This window comes from Phyllostomus hastatus, unplaced genomic scaffold, assembly GCF_019186645.2.
Source record: "Phyllostomus hastatus isolate PE091 unplaced genomic scaffold, TTU_PhHast_1.1 phas_contig_1162, whole genome shotgun sequence".
NCBI lineage: Eukaryota > Metazoa > Chordata > Mammalia > Chiroptera > Phyllostomidae > Phyllostomus > Phyllostomus hastatus.
The window spans coordinates 2,389,907-2,411,859 of NW_025333537.1; the positions used below are offsets into that span (position 1 = coordinate 2,389,907).

The 21,953-nt window shown below is 54.2% G+C and overlaps 1 protein-coding gene across 3 annotated transcripts in view; it reads left to right on the forward strand.

Annotated features, from left to right (window-relative positions):
* Nucleotides 1-21,953, forward strand: part of ACACB (acetyl-CoA carboxylase beta) — a 94,856-nt gene that overhangs the window by 37,666 nt on the left and 35,237 nt on the right. For all 3 annotated transcript variants that reach the window (XM_045844277.1, XM_045844278.1, XM_045844279.1), the window contains 18 exons: nt 738-836; nt 2,100-2,209; nt 2,351-2,461; nt 3,444-3,653; nt 3,932-4,102; nt 5,912-6,073; nt 7,671-7,834; nt 9,897-10,047; nt 10,154-10,257; nt 11,695-11,776; nt 13,177-13,322; nt 14,518-14,668; nt 15,938-16,072; nt 17,569-17,715; nt 18,115-18,303; nt 19,779-19,879; nt 21,587-21,675; nt 21,765-21,889. In XM_045844277.1, coding sequence (XP_045700233.1) covers nt 738-836; nt 2,100-2,209; nt 2,351-2,461; nt 3,444-3,653; nt 3,932-4,102; nt 5,912-6,073; nt 7,671-7,834; nt 9,897-10,047; nt 10,154-10,257; nt 11,695-11,776; nt 13,177-13,322; nt 14,518-14,668; nt 15,938-16,072; nt 17,569-17,715; nt 18,115-18,303; nt 19,779-19,879; nt 21,587-21,675; nt 21,765-21,889 — 2,447 coding nt within the window. The remainder of the gene's footprint in view (nt 1-737; nt 837-2,099; nt 2,210-2,350; nt 2,462-3,443; nt 3,654-3,931; nt 4,103-5,911; nt 6,074-7,670; nt 7,835-9,896; nt 10,048-10,153; nt 10,258-11,694; nt 11,777-13,176; nt 13,323-14,517; nt 14,669-15,937; nt 16,073-17,568; nt 17,716-18,114; nt 18,304-19,778; nt 19,880-21,586; nt 21,676-21,764; nt 21,890-21,953) is intronic.

Consider the following 21,953-nt stretch of genomic DNA (forward strand, 5'->3'; position numbering starts at 1 on the left):
TCTGACCTCCTTGCACGGTTTGGGGAATCATTTACCGCCCCCTTCCCTCTGGGCCCTCAACACAGGCTTGTGTGTGAGGCAGCTCGGCGCGGATCAACCCCTGACCTTCCGAGGCTCGGCCTGGCGACCGGTGCCCACTGGTGTTTTCTCTGTCCGTGGTCTTTGATTGACTGTCACATGGGATTCTCCCCACCCTGCAGTTTTAGTGCCTCTGGAGGTTGATGGTCCAGCCCATCAGCTGGCAAACTACAGCCCACCGGCCACATGCAGCCCACGGCCTGCTTTTGTAAATAAAGTTTTATTGAAACACAGCCCTGCTCATTCATTTAGGTGTTGCCTAGGGCTGCTTTCACCCACGTTGGCAACATTGTGTATTTGTGAGAGGCCAGCGGGCCTGCGAATCTGAAAATACATCCTGTCCAGTTCGTTATAGGAAAAGTTTGCCCCCCGCCATGGTCTGGTTTTTTGAGGTGCTGGCTTGCCTTCTTGGTCTAGCGTTTTGCCTCCCCCCGAAAGTGAATTCTGTGGATGCCACAGAGCTTAGGTCGCCACTGGGACCAGGGTTACAGTCCACACGTGTTGCAAGTTGACTGACGAGGTGGCAGGCTGAGACTTTCTTCCTCCCCGACTTGATGTAAAACTCCCCGGGACCTGGGATCTGCCGACGGGCTCTTGGTCGGCACTCGGCTGTGTGTGGCTGACTGGGTTCCGCCTTCCCCCTTGTCCCTGACCCTCAGGCCCCCCCAGCGAGGCCATGTGGGCCCTGGGAGATAAGATCGCCTCCACCATCGTGGCCCAGACACTGCAGATCCCAACACTGCCCTGGAGTGGAAGCGGTAAGGGACCCCAGTCTTCACTGCGGGGGGCTCCTCCCCCCAGTCTTGCCAATGTGAGCAGAGGGGGGACAAGAGTATGCTTTTTTTTTTTTCATTCTTTCACTTACAAGTTTTAAATTATTAAACAAGTGGTAACAGTTTCCGTGTAGACAACTTGGAAAACAAGAGAAGTTTTTAAAAAAAGAAATAGATCATTTATAATCCTGACTCTGTTGAATATTTGTTGCATTTTAGAGATCTACCTTTCTAGTCTTTTTTCTAAGCACATCCTTTAAAACAGAGTCTTGTGTTTACTAGTTTAGGACTTATTCTTCTCACTAATTTTTCTGTCAATAAATATAGCTTGCCACATTTAAAATGCCTGCATAGGATTATATCATCCAGATATACCATGACTCATTTACCAGTCCTCTCTAGTTATAGTTTTTCCAGTTTCCAGTTCATTTTGTTCTAATTTAAAACCTTTCCAGTTCATTTTGTTCAAATTTAAAAAGTATTAAAAGTAATGGAAGCTTGATCATTTTATGGCTAAACATCTATGTACATTTTGATAATTTCCTTAGGATACATTTCTACAAGTAGAATTTCTAAGGTATATTAAAAAATAAACAGGAAAAAGTCTCAGGAGTTTTTCTATTCAACTCCTATTGAATAGGAGTTTCCTATTCAATTTGATTTTTTTTCTTCCAAAGATTGAATTTTAAATTCGGAATGAAAAGTTTTGTCTTACTTTGTTTCAGATCTTTTTTTTTTTTAAAGACTTTATTTATTTATTTTTAGAGAAGGAAGGGAGGGAGGGAGGGAGAGAGAAACATCAATGTGCGGTTGCTGGGGGCTGTGGCCTGCAACTCAAGCATGTGCCCTGGCTGGGAATCGAACCTGCGATACTTTGGTTCGCAGCCTGCGCTCAATCCACTGAGCTACGCCAGCCAGGGCTTGTTTCAGATCTTCACAGGATATTGGAAAATAATGATTCACCTATAAATAACCCTGTAGGGTAGAATGGGATTTTTTTTGGATTCAGGTTAATATAGTGTTCTTGGTAGACTCGGCCTGAACTTGTTAAACTTGATTTCCCATTCAGGGGTGAGCCAGTTGGTAAGAAAGTTAGAAGTCAGTAATTAACGAAGCTGAAGGGCTGTGTCGGCCCCCCGCTGAGCCAGAGGCCGGGCCTGGAGCCGCTTGGTGAGGGGGACCCCGTGGTTTCTGTGTCGTGTGTGTGTCCGCCGTCCTTGGGGAACTCAGCTTCCTTTGTGACTCCAGGTCTGATGGTGACACTGGCAGAAGATGACCTGCGGCAGGGGACCAGAGTCTGTGTCCCCGAGAACACTTACAACCAGGGTTGTGTGAAGGACGTGGACGAGGGGTTGGAGGTGACCGCAGAGCCTGGGGGGTGGGCGGGCGGGCGGGGGCGCCGAGGGGCCGGAACCTTCCAGCTGGGCTGGTGGCTGGAGGAGGTGGAAAATGTCTAACCTCCAAAGAGGTCCCTTTGCCCTTTGCCCCTTGCCCCCCAGGCAGCAGAGAAAATCGGTTTTCCGTTGATGATCAAAGCTTCGGAAGGCGGCGGAGGGAAAGGAATCCGGAAGGCAGAGAGCGCGGAGGACTTCCCGATCCTGTTCAGACAAGTGAGTCTTCCTGCCGCGTGGCTTTTCCCCACGTCTTTGGGGATTGTCTTACTCCGTGGTCGGCCCGCAGGTTGTTTCTGTTGGCGTTGTTGCGTCAGCAGGGCCACGTCCTCTCTCTTTAAGAGTCTCTCGGCGACCTGCCTGTGACTCAGGGACGTTTAAAGGATGTTTAGAGGATGCGGCCAGCCTGCCTGCAGGTTCCCCCGTGGAAAGCCAGCTGAGCGAGCGCATTGAGCGGGAGGGGAGGAGAGCTCAGGGCGGCGTGCTTCGGTCCTGCTTTGGTCCAGAGGAACATTTTCTGTGTGTGCGTTACTGGACGCGTAGCAGACAACCAGTTCGTGCACCCAGCTCTCAACAGCACAGTCACTCCTTTAAACAGTAACTTGAAATGTTTTCAATTGCATATAATATTCTAGCCATTTCAGGGTGTAATACAGTGATTAGGCATTTCTGTAATTTAGGAAGCGATCGCCCTGCTAAGTCAGTAACTGGCACCGTAGCAGCATTAGTTCTTGACCACGTTAATTCTTCACGGCACTTTAAACTCTTACCAGCTTGTGCCTAACTTTTTCTTTTAAAGATTTTATTTATTTATTTATTTGTAGAGAGAGGGCAAGGGAGGGAGAAAGAGCGGGAGAGAAACGTGAGCAAGTCACATTGATCGGTCGCCTCTCCTATGCGCCTCGATAGGGGACCGCACATGTGCCCTGACCGGGAATCGAACCAGCGACCTTTCTCTTTGCCAGATAGCACCCAACCGACGGAGCCACACCAGTCAGGGCTGGACCCAGCTCTTAACAGCGTGGGACTGTGGGGAAGTTTTGCTTTCTACGTTATGTATTTCCACACCGTCGGGTTTAAGAGGAGACTGTAATGTCCCTGAGTGAGGTCACACAAAACTAGGAGGTCGTGGATGTCACTGCCGTCATCTCTCCCTCTCTTTGGAGGACTCCCTGTTCCAGCTGCTCTGCCTCCCCCGCAGGTACAGAGCGAGATCCCGGGCTCCCCCGTCTTCCTCATGAAGCTGGCCCAGCACGCCCGTCACCTGGAGGTCCAGATCCTCGCCGACCAGTACGGCAACGCCGTGTCCCTGTTTGGGCGAGACTGCTCCATCCAGCGGCGGCATCAGAAGATCATCGAGGAGGCCCCTGCCACCATCGCCACCCCGGCCGTGTTCGAGTTCATGGAGCAGGTGGGCTCTGCAGAGCCGGGGGTGGGGCCAGCCGCAGGGGGAGCCGTCTCAGCCCAGAGCCAGCCAGAGCTCCCCACGGCCCTTGTTGCCAAAGCGGGCGAGACCAGGGGCCCATCACGGACACGGCTTCTGCCATGGAGTGTGAGCTGTGTGGTCCCAAAGTGACTGACACATAGTAGGGCCCTCAGTCTGCACGTGGTGGGGGAACTCACATCCACTATGAAAACGACCCCAGAAAACCGCTGGACACCTTTCATTCGGTCTCTGTTTCTTTGTAGTGTGCCGTCCGCCTGGCCAAGACGGTGGGCTACGTGAGCGCGGGGACGGTGGAATACCTGTACAGCCAGGACGGCAGCTTCTACTTCTTGGAGCTGAACCCCCGCCTGCAGGTGGAGCACCCCTGCACGGAGATGATCGCCGACGTGAACCTGCCGGCCGCCCAGCTGCAGGTGAGGAAACTGCTCCAGGCCCGGGGCCTTCTTCTGCCCAGGGTTAGGGTCCCTGTCCTGCCCAGACCGGACCTCCCCGCCCCTCTTGACTGACTGTCCCTGGGAGTGACTGGATGTGTACGTAGCACTGAAGGCTGTGCACTTGGAGAACATGATGTGGTTTGTCGTTTGTCCTTTGAGAAACTGGCAAGAGTCATGGACCTTCTCCCGGAAAAACACATTTTATGCAATTTCAGGGCATTCGTGGGCCCCTGATACCCACTTAGAGACCCGGAGATGTGTTTCTCAGCCTTTGTTTCGTTATAGCCACCCCTCCCCCACCCGCCTGCCACCACCACAGGAGACTTTTAGACATTTTTTCCTCCTAATGTCTCCCCTGATGAAATCTTAATATCATAGATACACTGTATGTCTGTCTGGGTACCACAGATACATGTGTGCTTTATACACACAAAGAGTAAGATTTTCTTCACCCCCCCAAGAGCAAATATTTGTCCCCTGGGGGGCCAGTATCACCTGCATTGAAAACTTGTGACCCAGAGGTAGAAACGCCCATATTCATTGGAACTCAATTATTTTTTTAAATTTTTAAAAAGATTTTATTTATTTATTTTTAGAGAGGGAAGGGAAGGAGAAAGAGGGAGAGGGAGAGAAACATCAATGTGCGGTTGTTGGGGGCCCTGGCCTGCAACCCAGGCATGTACCCTGGCTGGGAATTGAACCTGCGATGCTTTGGTTTGCAGCCCACGCTCAATCCACTGAGCTACGCCAGCCAGGGGAACTCCATTATTTTTATTAAGGCCTTCTTCCTTCCTCCGTTCCCTGCCCCACCAGAATTTTTATCCTGCTTGTTAGTTTTTTCTGGTTTGAAAACTTTCAAAAAGTTGCAAGGGTAATCCATGGTAACCCCACACTCTCCCTGGATGCGCCCGCTGTTGGCATCTTGCCCTGTTTGCTCTCTCGCTACGGTGTGCTCGTGTAATTATTCCCCTGGCTCAGCTTTTGGAGAGACGTTTGACTCAAACCCTCACTGCCGCCTTGCCTCTAAACACGCCACTCCCCACGGCCTCCCGAGAACAAGGGCGCTCCGTTACGATGCCGCAAGGAAATCCCGTGTGGATGCCGCCACACACCTGGCTGACGTGACTGCCCACGTGAACGTCGCCCCGAATTTGTGGCTGTTTCTTGTTTGTTTTTTAAAGCCGGGGCCACACGCCCCGTTTCACTGCCATGTCTCGTCAGTCCTACCTTTTCATTGCTGACGTTGGCCTTGTGAAGGGTCCCGGCAGAACGTCCCTCGACTTGGTTGTCTCTTCCTGATCAGTCTCTTCCGTGTGATGTCCTTTTGCCCGTGTCACGTCACGAGACGCAGCGTGTTAGCTGTGACCCTTTGGCTGAGCTGGGTCCTCAACGCTCTGGTTGTTACTCGTTCTAACTGCCCCTCGCTCCCTGCGTCCTTCTCCAAACCTGTAGTCCTGCTCCTGGGTACCTTCCCTCTTCGCCCTCTGGAGCCCTGAAGTCTCGCGTGTTTGCTGCATGTACTTTCTTGCCGTGTGGTGGTGTTCTACGAATGTCGCTTCTTTTCCCAGTGGCGCGGTTTGCTCTGTGGCGGCCAAGTCAGCCCTGTGTCTTTTTCTCTCTCTTTGCCTCTCCCGCCACCGAAAGCATCATTGTGTGCGCATGAGGTGCTCAGTGCATCTGCCGTCGTTCGTGGGACCTCGGCCTCCGGCGCACCCAGCCCTGTGCTTGGTGTTTGGGGGCAGAGGCCTCGTGGGACTCACAGCCCTGGGACGGCTTTCTTGATTTCAGATCGCCATGGGCGTGCCGCTGCACCGGCTGAAAGACATCCGCCTTCTGTACGGAGAGTCTCCGTGGGGGGTGACGCCCATTTCTTTTGACGCCCCTCCCAACCCGCCCCTGCCCCGAGGCCACGTTATTGCAGCCAGAATCACCAGCGAAAATCCCGACGAGGCAAGTTGTGGGGGGCCCTTGCTTCCGCCATCTCCAGTCTCCCGGTGTGGGGCAGACCCCCAACCTTCCCCCTGGACTTGGGGTGAGAGAGGTTTGTTTGTTCCCTTCTCCCCAGGCTTCTCAGTTTACAGATAAGGGAGTGGAGGCACGGGGGAGGGAAGCAGGTCACGGTTTATTGACACGGAGTGCGTGCCATGCACATCCCTTCATATGTCTCACTGCTGATGTTCTGGCGCTGGGCGTTGTTACTCCTGATTACAGGTCAAGAGGCTGGGGTAACTTGCCTGATGCCTCAAGCCCGGGACCTGCTAAGGCCCTGGCCAGGCCCCGATGGGGACTCCAAAGGCCACGTCCATCTTTAGGACAAAGAGTGGACTTAGAGCCTGGCCCCTTGGAATTTTTGCTGCACCTTCAGTGCAATCTGATCCGATGTACGGAGACCCTCTGTGACTTGTTCTTCCTTGTGCCTTAAAAAACCCAACCAGCTGGCATCTGTCACAGTTGACACGCTTTGCTAAAGGTCGGCTGTCACGTCATCTCTAGAACCTACCGCAACCTGTTTAATGAGCACATTCAGGAAATGTGGTGTAGGAGAGGCTTGTTTTTTCTCTTCTCCCTTTTGTTCACAGACTTTTATAGGATGGGAGCAGCATTAGTTTAGGGCCCTTTGGCTGCAAGCACACAGCTGACTCTGGTGGTGGACAAGCAAAACGGGGATTTTTCAGAGGGATGGTGGCTTGTTCGCAGGTGCCTGGGTGCAGACGCAGGACCAGGTAGTGGAGTTCCTGGGCACCTGGAACTCCCCGTCTCTCACCTCCAGGCACCTCTGCCTCCACCACTCACTCCAGGAGCCCTAATCCCAGAGAAAAGGTCCAGGCCCACCTCCCATTACTAAAGTTACACTCAGAGGGCGGACAGGCCACCCTCCCCATGGAAATTAGATGTGTTGGCATCAGCGAGGCTAACACTGGATTTCTTGATCTGCTGGAATTTTCATAGTCCAGAATTAGAAATCCAGTCCTCTTTCATTTAAACTTTTTATTATTGACAATGTCAGGAGTATGAAACCAGAATGTTCCTTCACTCAGTTCCATCAGAAGTCACCGTTCTCCCCTATCACACCGGCACATTCTTCCCCCATTCCAGCGCGGTTGTTATTTTTTCAAATCGTTTCTGTAAAGTAAAAAATGGCGTGCATTGATGTGCTGACGTGATACACCCACATCCCTGATAAGAGGTATCAATATTTTTTTTTTCTTTTTTAAAATTGATTGATTGATTGATTGATTGGAGAAAGAAAAATGGACTTGCTGTTCCATCCACCCATGCATTCATTGGTTGCTTCTTGTATGTGGTCTTCCTGGGGATCGAACCTGCAATCTTAGGCTATAGCGGAATGATACTCTAAGCAACTGAGCTACCTGGCCAGTGTGGCATCAGTGTTTTCTTGATTATGCCAAGTTTTTGGTTGTGGCACAGGTTCTTGGGTTTTCCTAGGGTTTGACTCGGATGAAAATATATTTGGAGTAACGATTCCTTCTGTTTTGCTATATTTGTTGTTTTGTTTTTGTTTTGTTTTTTTTTGTCTGGGCTCTAGGGGTTTAAGCCGAGCTCCGGGACAGTCCAGGAACTGAATTTCCGCAGCAGCAAGAACGTGTGGGGTTATTTCAGCGTGGCCGCCACCGGCGGCTTACACGAGTTTGCCGATTCCCAGTTCGGGCACTGCTTCTCCTGGGGAGAGAACCGGGAAGAGGCCATTTCGTCAGTATCTCCCATCTCCCCTTCTTCCCTTCCTCCCCTCCTCCTTCTGTGCCTTTCACCTGTAAAGAAACTCCAAGTTAGCCTGAGGCTGCAGATGCAGGAGCATGTTAGGAGATCTGGGGGGGCGACTCTCACTGCAGACCCTGTTCAGACACCCTGAGCTGAAGTGCAAGGACCAAGTCTGCCCTCTTCCTGTGTTTGAGGTCCATGAAGTAATGTGACCAGTCCAAGGTCATTGCTCTTGAGCTATTGCAGGTTGAACTTGAGGGAGGTCCAAAGAATGTTCGAGGTGATTCCAAAAGTTTAAAAGGTGCTGAGTACTATAGCTTTTTATAATTTTTAAATTTATTTTTAAAGATTTTGTTTATTTTTAGAGAGAGGGGAAGGGAGGGAGAAAGAGATAGAGAGAAACATCGATGTGTGATTGCCTCTCCTACTCAGTAGGGAGCCCCCTAACCGAGGACCTGGCCCACAGCCTAGACACATGCCCTCACTGGGAATCGAACTGGTGATCCTTTGGTTTGCAGGCCAGCACTCAATCCACTCAGCCACACTAGCCAGGGCGCTATAGCTTTTCTTTTAAAGGTGTGTGTGTATGGAGGCGGGAATCTCCTTTAATTTTAAATCTCATAAGTAGTTCCTGGAGAAACCCATGTTAACAAAGGGGCCCCTGAATTCTGAAACACCTTTTTCTTGCCTTGACCTGGGTGCAAAGAGGTCAAAACTGGTTCCCATGGTAGCTCAATGTTCTCGTGCTGGTGGTTGACTGTCCTTTAGAGTGAACAATCCAAAAGGCATTGTGGACATTTTATTTAAAAACCATTACAATCTATCTGGCCTGGGCACGTAGACATGAATTAAATTGAGTTTGGTGGTTTTGATGAGTGGGCTTTTTTTTTTTTTAACTAACTTCAAACGATTAGTTTTAATCATGCGCAGTGAAAAACTGAGACCCTGAAGCTTAGAGAGAATCGCAGCAACTAAGAATCAACAGGGGGAGGGCGGGCGGGCGGGCAGCCGGCCCGGCCTCCTCCAAATGGAGCGGGGCGTGTGGCTTGGCTCGTGCTGTGAATGAATGACCAGCAGCAGCTTCAACAGGACTCAGAGGAAACCGTTCCAGCTCTTTGTGCTGCTGCCAGCGTCCAGCAGGGGATCAGTTTCCCCGGTGTTCCCAGGACTGGCAGATTTCTCGGGGTAACACTGGCCAGGTCCTGAGCAAACGGGGACAATCTGGTCACCCAGGGTCCAGTGGCTTAACCCCTAGGTGCAGGTGTGGGCCCCACAACTGTAGCCTGTTGACACCCTTACTTGACCTCAGTGTATCTGCATTGTTCCACTCCCCACGTGGGGTGGCCGTGGCCCCTCTGGCACGCCTGCCGACAGCACCCAGGAATGAGAGCTCTGCCCTCCCAGGAAGGGAGGCCTTCCAATGCCTCCTCTGTCTTAGGCTCGTCTCCCCCAAAACACTGTCCCCGTGATTTCATAGGGAGTGGCCGTTTCAGCCCTTGGACCGGAGGCCCTTTCTGGGGGGAGGCAGCCCCCCTGGGAGAGGGGAGTCGGTTACCAGCCAGGCCCTGAGCAGGCTAACAGTGCTCAGGGGCCGCAGGTGCACCCCGTGCACACCGGGCAGGGCAGCCATGCATGTGGCCAGAGGGCGGCACCAGCTCGGGGACACGGGGATGCGAATGGGTCCAGCGGGGGAGGGAGGCAGGGCGACTGGCAATGGTTAATCAGAACTAGAATCGTAGTAATTAATCATGTGCATAGCAGCTGACAGTTACTGATCTGTGACAAGGTGCTGTATATGGATTAGCTCATTTTAATCCTCAAGCCCCTGTGTGAAGTCAGGGTTATTCCCCCATTTTCCAGGTGAGGACATGGAGGCCCTGGCAGGTGAGTCACTTGCCCGAGATCACGTGACCAGTACATGCTGGAGCTGAGATGGACCCAGGGTGTCCGACTCGGGACCCCCTTCATGTCTGTGTGGTTCCAGCTCTCTGGGGACCGTTCGGGAGCCCCATGTGCTCGCTCAGGAAATAACCCGTGTGCCTGTCCCCTCAAGGAACATGGTGGTGGCTTTGAAGGAACTGTCCATCCGGGGCGACTTCAGGACCACCGTGGAGTATCTCGTCAACCTCCTGGAGACCGAGAGTTTCCAGAACAACGACATCGACACTGGGTGGTTGGACCACCTCATCGCCGAGAAAGTGCAGGTGAGGAGCTGCGCACGTGTCCCCTGCAATCACTGAGAGCCTCCCCACCCCTGAGCATCCTGGGGGCTTGGTTGCCGTGGGTACTGACGTGCAGGGTCTTTCCTAGGCAGAAAAGCCAGATGTCATGCTCGGGGTGGTGTGCGGGGCCTTGAACGTGGCCGATGCGATGTTCAGAACCTGCATGACGGATTTCTTGCACTCGCTGGAAAGGTAGGGCGTGTAGGTAATTTTTTTCCCCTTTTGGGAAATGTGTGAGTGGCAAGTAAGGCAGAACGTGCTTTATTCGGGTGGGAATCGGCCTCCAGGAGAGGAGCGAACCCCTCCTATGTGTTTGCCTCTGAAACTCCTGGGACAATGCTGGGCTTCCCCGGAAGAGGCCCGGGAGATGGGATTCTCAAGGCCAAGGCGGCAGTTAAAATAGAGACAGTCGTGTGTTTATTTGTCGTGTGCGGACTTGTGTCATAGGCTGTGTATTCTGGTCTCTCCCAGACCCTCACCTGAATCAGAAGGTGCCTAGTGCAAGAGCCGGGGAACTCAGTTGGTTAGAGCATCACCTCGATATGCCAGGGTTGTGGGTTCGATCCCTGGTCAGGGCACAAGCAAGAGTCAACCAATGAATGCACAGAGAAGTGGATCAACAAGTTGAGTTTTCTCCCTTTCTCTCTCTCTAAAACTACTGGGGTGGGGGAAAGGTGCCTAGTGAAATGGACCAGCCTGGAAGTAGCCAGGTGCTCACCCCTGGGGTGGACCGGGGTTTCTCAGCCTCAGTCCCACTGACATTTTGGGCCAGATCATTTTGTGCTGTGAGGCGGTCCGGTGCCGTGCGGGGTGTTTGCAGCATCCCTGGCCCCATCCGTAGCATCCGCTCTCCCCTAGAGCCATGACAGTCAGATGCAGAGTGCTGACCTCATGGCCTTCAAATATGTCTCCAGATGCGGCCAGGTGTCCCAAGGGTGGATGTAAAAATTGCCCGTGGATGAGCATCTCTGTGAGAAGCAAAGGAAGTTCTGAAAGGAAGAGGCTAAGGTTTTAGCACTTGGTTGCCGTGCTTTTGAGTGGAGGTAGAATCGCAGTCCGGGTGCTGGTTTCTTCCTAAGCAGACAGCAGGGTTCCCCGCCTCCCCCCAACACACAGGATTTTTTGAGAAGCAGCTGTTATGGATTTAGCTTTCTGAAAACCCTTTTGAAATTTCCCATCCTTCAGAAAGTACAGTTTCCCTAAGTTCTGAGGAATGTCAGCCTCCTTGAAATGAAACTTGTTTCTTGCCTTTTAATCAGATTTAGATTATTTTTTTTTTTCATCTTCACCTGAGGACATGCTCCTTGATTTGGGAGAGATGGGAATGGAGGTGGAGTGAGAGGGAGAGAGACAGCAACCGGTCGCCTCTCTTACACGCCCTGGCCAGGGACCAAACCCACAACCCAGGCACGTGCCCTGACTGGGAATCGAACCCGTGACCTTTTGGTTTACGGGATGGTGCTCCAACCAACCAAGCTGCACGGGCCAAGGGCCAGATGTAGCTTTTTTAGGACAGTCAGGTGTGTTTAGCATAGTCAGGTGCGATGGCGCTTTGGGCTGGGGGCGGGGATGGCCGCGGAGCTCTCGGTGGCTCCCAGGCTGACCGCAGACTGTCTTTTCCTTCATCAGGGGCCAGGTGCTGCCCGCAGCATCCCTGCGGAACACGGTGGACGTGGAACTGATCTACGGAGGCTTTAAGTACATCCTCAAGGTAAAGACCCACGTTTCTCGGATGCCCCCGATGCCCCCCGAGTCCTGAGGGAGGGAGGTTCTATTCCCCTGCCATCCCCGGAGGGGGTTTTCTCACGCCTGGGTCTTGGGATGCCCCAGGTGGCCCAGGACCTTGAACCTGGGGGCTTTGGGTCTGAGAACGCATAGGCTTGAGCAATACGCACAAGGCGTGGTGGCTGCCGCAACCAAGTCCCGCCGATGGGTGGCTTCAAACGAGGGGAGTTCATTCTCTCACAGTTCTGGAGGCCTGAAGTTCAAAGCCAAGGCGTGGGCTGGGCCCAGGCTCTTTGAAGGCTCCAGGGGGAGCCCGTCCCCCGCTTTCCCAGCTTCTGAGGGTTGTGGGCAGTCCCTGGGGCTCCTGGCTGGGAGATGTCACTCCAGGCCCCGTCTCCAGCGTCACACGGCCCTCTTTCCTCCGGGCGTGTCTGTCTGTCTTCACACCGTCCTCCTTTCACACCAGTGTCTCTGGGTCTCTTCTGCCCCAGAACACTCCTCTGGTACATACTCGATTGGTCCAGTGTGGCCTCCTCTTAAAGAACCCGTCTGCAAAGACCCTGTTTCCAAATAAGGTCACCTTGTGGGGTACCAGTTAAGAATCTTTTCATATTTACATTTAAATAGCCACGAGTGTCCAGGGGCTCCCACACTCGACAGTGCAAGTCGAGAGTAGTTATTTCATTGCAAGGTTGTTGGACAGCCAGTTTGGTTCTTACTGTCGCAATCAATGATGCAATGCTGTATTCTTACGTGTCTTGCTATCTCCGGTCTCAAATGTGTCTTTTATAGGGTGAGGGCTCTTCAGGGCGGTAGTTTTCTGAGAGGGAACACGTCCCCTGTGCTGACGGCCACATGGGGCCAGGACGTCAGGTTGAAAGGCAAAGCTGAGACCTGGCCACCTGTCCTCTCCCGAGTGTCCCACGTGTCCTGTAGGCCCCCGGGCAGAGCCATGTCCAGGGGGCAGAGTCCTGGTCCACATCGCTGGGGGAGTCCCCAGGGCCGCCTCGCCCACACGAGCCCCCGTTGTGGCCCTGCTGCCCAGGGTGGCCCGGCCAGGGGCTGATGCGTGGGCGCAGGACTCAGAAGGAGAGTGCGCAGGTGGTGAGAGCTGGCTGGCGGGACTCGGCCCTCGGCCAGCGCCCACCAGCCCACCCACGGGGCGGGAATGGCGCTTTCTCTGCAGGCTCCTCCACCGCCCCCCGCGTCCGCTTCCTTTCCGGTGACTGAGGGCCGGGACGGGACAGGCGAGGCGTGCACCCTGGCACCCCTGCTGTGGACACTGGTCCTGGCTCCTGGTTGGGGAGGGCGAGACAGCGTCCCCGGGGGCACAGGCACAAGCAGACACCCTGAGTTCAGGTGGGGACATGGAACCTGTCCCCACAGGTGGCCCGGCAGTCGCTGACCATGTTCGTCCTCATCATGAACAACTGTCACATTGAGATCGACGCCCACCGGCTGAACGACGGCGGGCTCCTGCTGTCCTACAGCGGCAGCAGCTACACGACCTACATGAAGGAGGAGGTCAACAGGTGCGTGGGGTGCGCGTCCCACCCCCCGCCCCAGCCCGGGCCGCAGAGCCAGCGCTCTCCTGTGGGGGTGACAATGCGGAGCCACCCTTCCCGCAGCCTGAGGGTCTTAGCTAAGTGCCTCTCCCGGTGGGTGCTAGAGAGGTTAATCTCATAGCTGGAATTCCACGCAACTGGCAGGCAACTGTGGGGGGCACCCAGGGGGCCCTTTTCTGGTGGCCTGGGAGGGTTCAGAGCTGAGTGGGCAGCGAACCCTCCCAGGTGGAGGGTTCCGACTCAGCAGCACAGCGTTTGAGGTGCGGGGCGCAGGGCCAGCTGCCCGTGTCTGAGCTGCAGCGTCCGCCCCATCTGATGCGACCCCAGGCCCGGAGGAGATGCCGCCACCCAGTTATGGCAGTGGCTGTTGATGGCGTGTCTGCTTGTACCGGACGTCAGGCAGGGTGTTGGGATAGAACCGTGGTCGTGACTCGTGGGGCCTGTCGAGGAAGGTGACTCATTGAACAAGCAGACTGTGGCGGGCAGGGTCGCCGTGCGCCCAGGTGGGAGAAATACGGGCCACCCCAGGAGCACCCGGCCGGCACAGGGCCTCCTGAGGCGGACCCAGAGCCCCTCCACTCTGGCGCATCGGACCGCCCTGGGCTCGCACGGTGCGTGCGGGCTGCCCGACTGAGCAGACGGTGCAGGCACCCCGGCCAGGGAGAGTGAAGGTGTGGAGGTTGGGGCTGCCGAGGCCCCGTGTCTGAAACAGCTCCAGTTAGAGAGGTGGTTTCCCTCCCCAGTCCTCGATCAAAGAAGGCATACCAGAGTCACCCCGGAGCAGTGGTTTTATCTCCTCTCTTTAACCCATGTTCTGTCTGCCAAGAATATTCGAGATTTCTACAGGGTCCACCGTGGGCATGCTCTCCCCAGTCAGTAAATATTTACCAAATAATGTTTATGGATTTCCTTCTCTGGGCCTGTTGGAATTATGTCAGTAAAAGGAACTAGTGTTCAGCCAGAAAAGGGTCGCACCCTTTGCTTCCCCCAACTTGCTGCTAATATATTCTGCTGACTGTCAAACGCCAGCATTTAGGGAAGTGGGGTCCCCTGAGCTGCGCCCAGGGTGGCTCTCAGGGCTGCCTGCAGACAGCCCCACTCGGGCCTGCTGGGCGGACGGCCCTCCCCAGTCTCCCCCCTCACTGCTCCCCCTCTTTTCCAGTTACCGGATTACCATCGGCAACAAGACATGTGTGTTTGAGAAGGAGAACGACCCCACGGTGCTGAGAGCCCCCTCGGCCGGGAAGCTGACGCAGTACACGGTGGAGGACGGGGGCCACGTGGAGGCGGGGGGCAGCTACGCCGAGATGGAGGTGAGCACGGACCAGGCCCTGGGGCTCAGCCAGGCTTCCGCCACCCCCCTCGACCTTCCCCACTCCCCACTCCCCGAGGGAGGGCCATCCGTTCGGCATTGCTACTGCAAATGGTCCTCACCTCTCACCTGGGCCACTGGCTGCAAGTTCCTAAGAGAGCCAGTGTGCGGCGTGGGGCCCAGGTTCCCTGCAGTATTTAAGGGGAAAAACCTTAAAAAGGCATATGTCCCTGGAAGCGATTAAGAGCTGGTGAGTAAGAAGGACGGTGGCAACTGAAAAGCCTTGAGCCCACACTTGCAAACACTCACCACGTGGCAGGCGCTATTCGGAGCGTCTTACCTGTCTCTAGTGACCTTCTTCAGTCTTCCCAGCCGTCGTAGGGGAGGGGCACGAGTGTGACCCCCATCTCACACGTGAAGAAGCGGGGCCCGAGCAGGCCAGAGACTCCCTCAAGGTCCCGTACGGCCGGGATTCATGCGCGGCCTCCCTTCCTGGCTGCCCGGGGAAACAGTAACAATAATGGCGATGAAAACACAGGAACTGTGGGCCAGGTTCTCCCTCTTGCTCAGCCCTTATCAGAGCCCTGTGAGGCGAGACGGTGGTTATTCCTCATTTCACCGCGGGGAAGCGGAGGCTCGGAGAGGGAGAGGCACCTGCCAGAGGTCGCAGAGTGACGTGTGGGGCCCTGGCCTTTCAGGCCAGGCCTGGCTGGCTCGGGTGCCTGCTCTGTGACCTACCAAGGAGCACTGGGCTGGGTGCCTGTCGCCCACACCGTGGTGGCAAAACGCGTCCAGTCCACATAGCCAGGCGCTCGGGCCATGGAAATGGACTGCTGACTGACCCAACTGCGCGATGCGTTCTTCACTCCGTTGAATGTTCCCCAGAGGGTTCCCCACTGCCTTGAGAAAAGCGGCAGGTCACAAATGCACCACATTGTGGGAACGTATATGTTCATCACCCGCCGTGAGGTGACTGAGCTGCAGTTCTCAGGGAGAGGCTTTACTTCCAAATAAAGATCAGTCGTCACATCTGTAAAATGGGCCCATAGTACCGGCCTCCCCAGCTGGCTCTGCAGGGGGAGAGGGCCGTGAATGGCACCGTGCCTGGCTTTGGGGAACTGCTGGTTCCCTCTGTCCTTGAACTCTGCCCTGGGAGTCGTTCTATTTAAGTGACGCCGGCCCTGCCCCGGAGTGACTGGCTCTGAATGGGTGTCGTACACACAGGCCAGCCCTGGTGGGCTCTGTCTCATTTCTTCTTTCTGCACAACAGGTGATGAAGATGATCATGGCCCTGAACGTGCAGGAGAGTGGCCGGGTGAAGTACATCAAGCGCCCGGGCGCCGTGCTGGAGGCGGGCTGCGTGGTGGCCAGGCTGGAGCTCGACGACCCCTCTAAGGTGCACCCGGTACGTAGCGCCCCGCACAGCCCTCAGCCTGGCTCAGGCTCGCCTATGACCTCTGGCTGTCTGTCCGGTGAGCCGAGCAGATGCGAGGCCCCTGGCTCTTCCCCTGCCTCCCTGCGTCATCCCTGTTGCCAGCGTGATGGGTGCAGACGTGCCCTCCTTTGCTCAAAGCCTGCTCCGTGGTTCTCCATCCCAGTTAGGATAAAGCCCAAGTCCTTCTGATGACCTGCAGGACCTCAGACGAGCTGTCTCCACTTTCTTTGGCTTTACCTTCTCTCACTTTCCCCCTTTGCTTATGCAGGCCACACCCCTCCACCTGCTACTTAGTCCCTCTGCCTGGGAGGACCCTCCCCCAGCTGTTCTCATGGTTCACCCTCTCCCCTCTCCCCTGCCGTGAGCTCCTACTCAATCGTGCTTGGGACGCAGGGGGCACTCAGAAAACACAGGTCTTGATGACTGTGTACTCCCTTCTAAGTGACCCGTGTATGGTTTTTTTCTCTGTGATTATCAGTTCATCTGCCCAGGGAAAAAGCCAGAAAAGTACTTTTAAAAATCAAATTGTTTCTTTTCTGCAGACAATCCTATTAGAGTTTGATCTGTTTCCTTCTCATTCTCTTTATTATTCTCTTTCGGGGCTTCCCAGTGCTAGACAGAGACTGGGCCTTCTTAGATCACGGGTGCTGGCAGCATGATTCCTTCAGCAGATGTGTCCTGGGCCAGGGGCAGGGCCTGCTCCCTGTGGGCCAGTGCATGCCTGTGGGCCATTAGCCCTTGCGGTTCCGTTCAGAAAGTCCATCAGCAAGCTGCCCCGGGCCCTGGCTGTGGGAGGTCCAGTGGAGAAGCCAGCACCCGATTATGGAGAAGAAAACCCTCTAGTTAGCTCTTCAAGGACAAGAGGAGCGTTGGGGGGCAGGGGCAGGAAGTTGAGGGGTCCAGGCCAGTAGAATGGATGTCCCAAACCTCGGGGCCCCGTGCCTTACACATAGTAGGTGGTCAGGGTGGTCAGTGGGTGCTTACAGAGCCCGTTCATAGACAAAGGGGCACGTTACGTCCATCTTGCCCTTTTGGGAAGTTCTTAACGTTTTGATCCTCCGAGGCTAAATGTTTACGATTTACGAAAATCAGGTACATTCATATGAGGGCTCTATAAATTTTTATCCTGCTAGGTGTTTATTTTTGGGACACCACGGAGACTGAAAATAAATGGAGAAAGCAGGAGCTCATCCTCATGACAAGGCAGAGCAAAGCAGAGAAATCCAGCCGCCTCCAGACTTGCTTGGGGGACAGGATTTACGATGATATTTGCAAAGGGGAGGAGTTGGAAAACCGCAGAGGGGTGTGCATTTAACAGTTTTCGCTTTCCAACACATTTTCTTCTGTTTGTTTTCTCTGGCTTCATCCTAAGGATATTGCGTACTTGTAGGTCTGCCTTGGCCCTCAGCTTGTCTGTCGGGGGGCCATGGCGGCCTTGACCTCTGGTTCTTGTCATGCCTTACCAGGCCAAGCCGTTCACAGGAGAGCTCCCTCCCCAGCCAACTCTGCCCATCATGGGGGAGAAACTGAACCAGGTCTTCCACAGCGTCCTGGAAAACCTGATCAACATCATGAATGGCTACTGCCTGCCCGAGCCCATCTTTAGCATAAAGGTAGGTCACGGGTGAAGGGTGGGTGTGTGTCCTCAGGGAGTGCGTGGGTCCAGGTGATGAGCTAGAAGGACTCACTCCGTGAGGTCAGAGGTCTTTACTGATGTAAGGACAAGAAAATGGCATTAGCTCTGCACAGGGCCTTATGTTTCAGCCTCACACCAGGCTGGCGGTCTGGGTGCCTGCAGAGGCGAGTGGGGGCTTCCGAGGTGGGGAAACTGGGCACCGTCTTGTGGTCAGGGGCCCTTCCACTCTGGGCCGTTCCAGAGTCTGCTGGGTCCAGATCTTCGGCCACTTGGGTGCCCGGGGTCTGGATGGGTTGAGTGTGTTGGGTGCCCCGTGGTGGGTGGTGGCGCCCACGCCCCAGAGGGCCTCGGGCCAACGCTGTGGTCCTCGCTGCAGCTGAAGGAGTGGGTGCAGAAGCTCATGATGACCCTGCGCCACCCGTCGCTGCCTCTGCTGGAGCTGCAGGAGATCATGACCAGCGTGTCGGGCCGCATCCCTGCCCCCGTGGAGAAGTCGGTCCGCAGGGTGATGGCCCAGTACGCCAGCAACATCACCTCGGTGCTCTGCCAGTTCCCCAGCCAGCAGGTGGGTGCCCGCGCCGAGCCAGGTGGCTCCTCGGCTCCTGGTCAGTCTGGACATCTGTCCTCTGCTTGAGTTGGGCTTCATGAAACCCGCTTACAGCCTGAGATGCTGGCGGCTGAGTTTTCGGTTGAGCCCTCTCTGCGGAACCCCAGCATTTCTCCCGCGCCACAGGCATCCGGATGAACATAAACAGCCTCAGTCCCTAAGACTCGGGTTCTGAATTGGAGTAAATAGACTGAACATTTTCCAAAAATAGGCTGGCTGAAATAAGAGGAAGTTGTGAGTGTTTCTTGCCAGTTTGTAGCTTAGATTCCCTCCCTCTAGTTGTGTAAGGTGATAATCTTTGACTGTATGTAGATGTAGTACTTTTTAAAAATGGAAACCATTTCGGGGTGACGTAAAAATATCTAACAATTCTACCTTGGCCTCATTTCTTTTTTGGTTGCCTTTATCAAGCCTTTTAAAGATAATTTGCACTTAGGAGCGCCCCCTCTGCCAGTTGCCCTTCATGCCCTTTGTTTGCTTAGAAGAGCTGCCTACCATCCTCATTCCCCCCACCCACACCGTAGCGATTGGGGCGGCTAGAGGTCAGCAAAGGTCATTGCCAGAGGTCAGCCGTTCTAGAGGCTGGACTATTGTTCTGCCATCAAAAAGAATGAAATACTGACTCATGCCATGTGGAAGAGTTTTGAAAAATGGAAGGTGGAATAAGCTAGTCACCAAGGACCATGTGTTACGTGATTCCATCCACACAAAACTGTCCAGGGCAGGCACATCCATGCAGAACGGAAGTTGATTGACAGTTGCCCGGGCCCGGGGGAAAGGGCAGTGGGGAGGGTGGCAGGGTTCCTTTCGGGGGGACGAAATGCTGTCAAATTAGATAGAGGTGATGTTTGCTCAACTCGGCAAATATGCTGAAAACCACTAAATTAATTGTATACTGTAGGGGGCGCTATTATAGATGAATTATATTCTCACTAAAAGATAAAAGCAAACCTCTAAAGGACCCCAATTAAGAAAAGCACATGTGTGGACCTTTGAGGAGTTTGTCATTGATGCAAGCTTCTACATTTAAAATATTTGTGTTGCCAAAACCAGTATGTCAATAACATTCAAACCAACGATAAAAACAGGACCCCCCCCTCCAGCACCCCTGTGCCCCCTGGGTTTGGAAATTCCCTTCTCCTCTTCTCCGGGAGCCCTCTTGCTTGTGGAGAGGTATATAACGGAAAGGGGTGCGTGTCTTCATGGCAGGATTGTCATTCTGGGCTCTTGGATTCCTCACACGGGGCATCGAGTGGGATGGATGGAGCTGTTTCTGGGTGGCCAGAGGGCTTTGGGGCTGGAATTTTCCTTTTTCAAATGAGCCTCGGGTGGGACTCCCATGGGAGCCTGTGGTGGGTCCTTTGGGTGACCTCTGTGTGGTGACTGGATTGTGTGGTCACGAGTGGCCAGACCTGTCCTTTTTCCCCATCCAGATAGCCACCATCCTGGACTGCCACGCGGCCACGCTGCAGCGGAAGGCCGACCGGGAAGTCTTCTTCATGAACACGCAGAGCATCGTGCAGCTGGTGCAGAGGTGAGCCGTGGGCTCTCCGTGGCGTGTGGTTTGTCTCACTGAGTCATGCTGTGTATTGCACCAGGGTGGTGCTCCGTGGGTCTCTGAAGGGCAGGCTCGAACTGGGAGACAGCGCGTGGGGTCAAGGGCCTGGTCCTGGTCCTGGTGTAGCCATTCCTGACAGCAGAACCCTGGGCAAGGCACATATGTCTGTGCATCTCAGTTTGCCAACGTGTAAAATGGGAATAAAAACACCTCACGCACAATAAGGCATTCTGAGTTCTAAGTGGATTAAGTTTTTAAAATTTATTGATTTTAGAGAGAGGGGAACATTGATTTGCTCTTCTATTTATTTATGCATTCATTGGTTGCTTCTTGTATATGTGCCTGACTGGGAATCGAACCTGCAACCTTGGCATTTCAGGATAAATATCTACCCAACTGAGCTACCCGGCCAGGGCTAAATAGATTAATTTTTGTGCAGTCCTGATAGAGTCCTTGTGGCAGCTTTGACTGAGGGACAATGGGACGTGATGGCTTTACATGCCGCAAAGGACTTCACAAGTTAGCACTGCGGTTTTAGAGCGTGCTCGCAAAGGAGCGTTGGTGGAGACTTTGTCTTCTTTCTTGAGCAGCTGTTGCGCAGGGAGAACTACTAGTCTGATGAGAGAAGAACTGCCACTTTGCACGAAGAATCTACCCCGCAAGAAAACTTTGCTTAGAGAGACAGAACCGAAGCGTCCTCAGACTGGAGCGAGTTAATCCAGCTCACGTGCTCCCTGTTCCAGAAACTACCAGAGGCACAGACAGTGTAGGAGAAGGCCCTTCTTTTCAGGGGACTTGCTGACTCATAGGGACTCTCAGTGACAATGGAGGTAGCATTGCAGCTGACTAAAGGAGTCCTTGGTGTGGATTTCCCACAGAGAGGGTCTCACAGCCGAGCACTGGGGGGAGTCCCTCCCGGGAGACTTCACCCGCTAACCTTAAACCCATCCTTTAGCTTCCCAGAAACACCTAAAAGAATTGGGCCAGTGGTAAATTAATCGAATTCCCTAGCAGATTGTTCTGTGTTGCACGTAAATATCAAAGCTCTGTCCTATGTTGTGTATTTTTAAAATCACATTTGAATAAGTGGGTGTTGTGGGTTCTTCTCTTTTGTCGTCATTTGGTGGTGCTGGGGTCAAGCTGGCTTCAACTCTAAACCCCAGTGTCCCACCTCCTCAGAAAGCTTCTCCCCCATGTTCAGAAACGATCAAGAAGAGGAAATGTTTCAGGGAACGTCCAGGATAAAATTTGGTTTTCAAAGGGAAGCAAGATTTACAAAGAGATCTTTTGGGAAATGTCTTTCAGGTGTGGTTTTTTCCCAAACCATCTTTACCTATGGGGTGGTTCACTGAAAATCGTCCTTTTCGAGCATGCGTGCCAGGCTGACCCTTTCAGCACCCCACATCTGTCAGAGAGTTTGCTGCTGTCCATCCAGAGGCCCAGGCCTGGCCTCTGGTTTGCCGTCTGACCTTGGCCAAGTCCCTGCCTTCTTTGTCCTGCGAAGTCAGCGCAGATGCACCAACTCGCACATCCCTCCCAGGCCCAAGGACTGGGGGGTGCGCCCCCCATATGCTCTACTAGGTTTTTTTCCTCTCTGAACCCCTACAAGCCCCTGCTGTAGCTATCCGGGCACGCCAAGGAGTGGAGCCGATCACTGAGGCGGCCTTCCCTTCCTCCCCCCAGATACCGCAGCGGGACCCGCGGCTACATGAAGGCGGTGGTGTTGGATCTGCTGAAAAGATACCTGCACGTGGAGCACCATTTCCAACAAGGCAAGAGTGGCCCTTGGCGCTGGCGGCGAGCCCATGGGGCGGGAGGGGCCCCGAGCCTTACTCCCGTGCGGCCTTCTGTCCCCCTGTAGCCCACTACGACAAGTGTGTGATCAACCTCAGGGAGCAGCTGAAGCCAGACATGTCCCAGGTGCTGGACTGCATCTTCTCCCACGCGCAGGTGGCCAAGAAGAACCAGCTGGTGATCATGTTGATTGTAAGCAGGAAAGGGCGCCCTGCACCCAGGGCGGGGGTGGGGTGGGGCAGCTCCGAGATCTGAA